The sequence below is a fragment of the Zea mays genome, chromosome 5 (genome assembly GCF_902167145.1).
Source record: "Zea mays cultivar B73 chromosome 5, Zm-B73-REFERENCE-NAM-5.0, whole genome shotgun sequence".
Classification (NCBI taxonomy): Eukaryota; Viridiplantae; Streptophyta; class Magnoliopsida; order Poales; family Poaceae; genus Zea; species Zea mays.
This window is the reverse complement of record NC_050100.1, coordinates 18,139,541-18,142,401: the sequence shown is the minus strand read 5'-3', so window position 1 is coordinate 18,142,401 and position 2,861 is coordinate 18,139,541. Positions and strand designations below refer to the sequence as shown.

The following is a 2,861-nucleotide window of genomic DNA, read 5'->3' as shown; positions in this document are numbered from 1 at the left end:
GTCACATATAATACTACGTTGTCATTAATCACTAAAACCAACCAGGGGCCTAGATGCTTTCAATGCCGTGACTGGCAACCCCTCCCATCGCGTCGTTGCCACCATCGTCGACCCATCCCTTCTCCTCCGTGTGATCGTAGCCTTAGTGTGGGCTATATGCTAATGACGTAAAGGAGAGGGGAAGATATAAGGTGCAATCGCACACCGCTTTCTTTACCGTTCCTAAAAGCCCATGCTCCCGTGTACTAGCGTTCACCAAAATGAGATTCAAATTTGGTTTTTTGTCAAATACCTCTAGTTCCACTAACTTTTTTAGTGGATTTGGCCCATCAAATTCATGTATCAACTCTTAGATTCAACAAATAGTTAGAGCATTTCAAAAAGTGTGATGAGGACATCCCTTTCAACGATATAAGCATTTTAGAACCTCGAACCTATGGCGCCCCGAGGTATCTAGCATTCAGCATCTCAAGGTTAAGAGCACCTTACAATTTCAGTCTTTAGGGCTCGTTCGTGCCACGGGGCACCTCACATGTAGCCTTTTGGGGCACCTCTTGCTCTGACTCATGGGACACCTCGTGGATTGGCCCTAGAGGTACTCTTGTCTGGCTCTAGGGCACCTCGGTCATTAGCTCCTAGCCTCCTAGGGTACCTTGGATACTGACTTCTAGAGCACCTCTTCGTTTGGTCCACCTCTGTTTATAATTATTTTTTAAAATGTATTGGAAGAACAGTGAATTTAATAACATGGATCGAGATGTGATTGGATCATAGATCCGTCTATGGATGTGGATAATTTGGAGTTAACAACCACGGTTGAATCTCTATTTGTGGTTAACTTTATAGCAGTACACGTTCGTGTATATGAAAATGAATTCATTTTCAAACTTGTCGGTGACCCATTATGCAAAAGAACACACGTCACTGCTCTACCCTTGTTAGTGACATGCATTTGAAAACAAAAACTCGTCATCGCGCCACGGCCTAATTAACACAACTATCGGCGAGAATCGCACGACGCCGGCGACGGCATCGCCGACGCGGTCCTTGCCGTCGCGGTGCCTGACGTCGCGGTCGCCGACGACAGCCGCGGCGTGGGCACCTGCTTGATGGCCACGTTCGGAAGCGGGCTGCGCCGCCGGCGCTCCTGCTCCTTAACAAGCTCCACGGCCAGCGCGTCCACCTTCTCGGCGTTAGTCCGCTCCGACAGCCTTCGCCCCCGGAACAGCACCGACTCCACGTTCCGCTGCGCGAGCATCGCCGCCGCTGCCGTGGACGCGGTGGCCGCGTGGAGCGGCGCCGGCGCCTTGCCGGCCTGGACGCGTACGTAGCTGCGTCCGCACGCGTTCCCGAACGCCGTGGCCACCGACTCGTCCACCATATCCGCGACACCCTCGGCGGTCACGCGCGCCAGCTCCCGCGGCGACGGGGAACGCGCGGGCACGGGCGTACTGGACCCGTCGCACACGGCGGCCGAGGAGGCGCCGGCGCCGATGGAGAGCACGAGGAGGTCGTGGACGCCGGTGGCGAGCGGGAACTCCTGCTTGTTGTGGAGCACGTGGGTGATGGCCGCGGCGGCCGGGTTGCCCATGCCCGCCACTCCCGCGGACGCCCCGACGATGGCCGTGGCGCCGTCGACCGACCGCACGCTCGCGAGCGCGCCGCAGGTGGCGGCGCACACGTCGCGGAGGCGGAAGTCGAGGCTGTCGCTCTCGACGGCGTCGGCGCGCGAGAACACGAAGGGCGCGGCCGTGGCGAGGTCGTAGCACGGCACGAGGAGCGGCGCCACGGCGTCCCTGAGCGTCGCGTCTCCGAACACGCCGCGGAACAGCCGGCCCCCGCGGCCGCTACGCGCGCCGCGGAACAGGCTCGCCCACCGCCCGCGCCGGCGGCCTCCCCAGCCGCGCTTCCCGCCGACGCTCCCGGCCACGAACGCGAGCACCTCGTCGGCCGTGTACCGCGGCCGGCCGTCGGCGCCCCTCAGGAACAGCATCGCCGCGAGCACGCCACCCGCGCCGGCGCCCGCCGCGAGGTCGAAGAAGTCGGCGACGCGCGCGTCGGGGTCGCCGGCGTGGTCCCGCAGCCCGGCCTCGAGCCTCGCGAGCGCGGCGGCGGCCAGGAGCGCGTCCTCGGCGCCCGCGCCGCAGCCGTCGATCGCCAGCACCCGCACGCGCCCGCCGCCAAGGAGTGCCCGGGCCGGCGTGCAGGGCCCCGGGGACAGGCACCCGGACCCGGCGCCGAACAGGAACTCGCTCTCCAGCAGGGAGAAGATCTCGTAGCTGAGCTTGTCCACGCCCAAGCCCATGGCCATGGCCTTCGTGGGCGGCGAAGCCATTGCCGCGTACGCTTCCATCTCAAGCAGCGAAGGCAAGGGCTGGACTAGGGTGGGAGCGGAGATTGGCTTGGCTAGCAGATTAATTGGAGCTCGAGATAGCTCGTGATGTGCGAGAGTGAGAGACCTGCAAACTTGCTGCGATCGACGCGTCCTAGTCCACTCTACCTCGAGGCCTTTTATAGTGGCGGGAGCAGAGCAGGCTATCGCTGCCCCAGTCCCCCGTGCACGACGTGGCCGCGGCGCGCATGCTCTGCCGTGAAGAGCTGCGCCGGACAGGACAGCTAGCGTACGGTACGGACGCGTCTTGGCTGTCAGGAATCTGTGGATCGGCGGGTGGGAGAGTGGGACAGGGCCACTCAGCCCAGGAGACGACCCGACCCGAAGGTGGCAGGAAGGAAGCGCCGGACGCTACGCTATGCATACTCCGCTGGATCGGATCGCATTCGTATGGGTGGGGGCACCGGGCATGGGTGTGGCCTCCCTCTGCGCGCCCACGCACCCGATCGACGACGACGAAGCTTCCGCT

The 2,861-nt window shown here is 62.3% G+C and overlaps 1 protein-coding gene across 1 annotated transcript; it reads right to left on the bottom strand.

The window, feature by feature from the left end:
- Positions 1-793: 793 nt before the first annotated feature.
- On the bottom strand, positions 794-2,550 carry LOC103626049 (patatin-like protein 3). The gene has a single exon (XM_008646431.4). The coding sequence runs from the start codon at positions 2,351-2,353 to the stop codon at positions 998-1,000; it is 1,356 nt and encodes a 451-aa protein (XP_008644653.3). The 5' UTR covers positions 2,354-2,550; the 3' UTR covers positions 794-997.
- Positions 2,551-2,861: the final 311 nt, after the last annotated feature.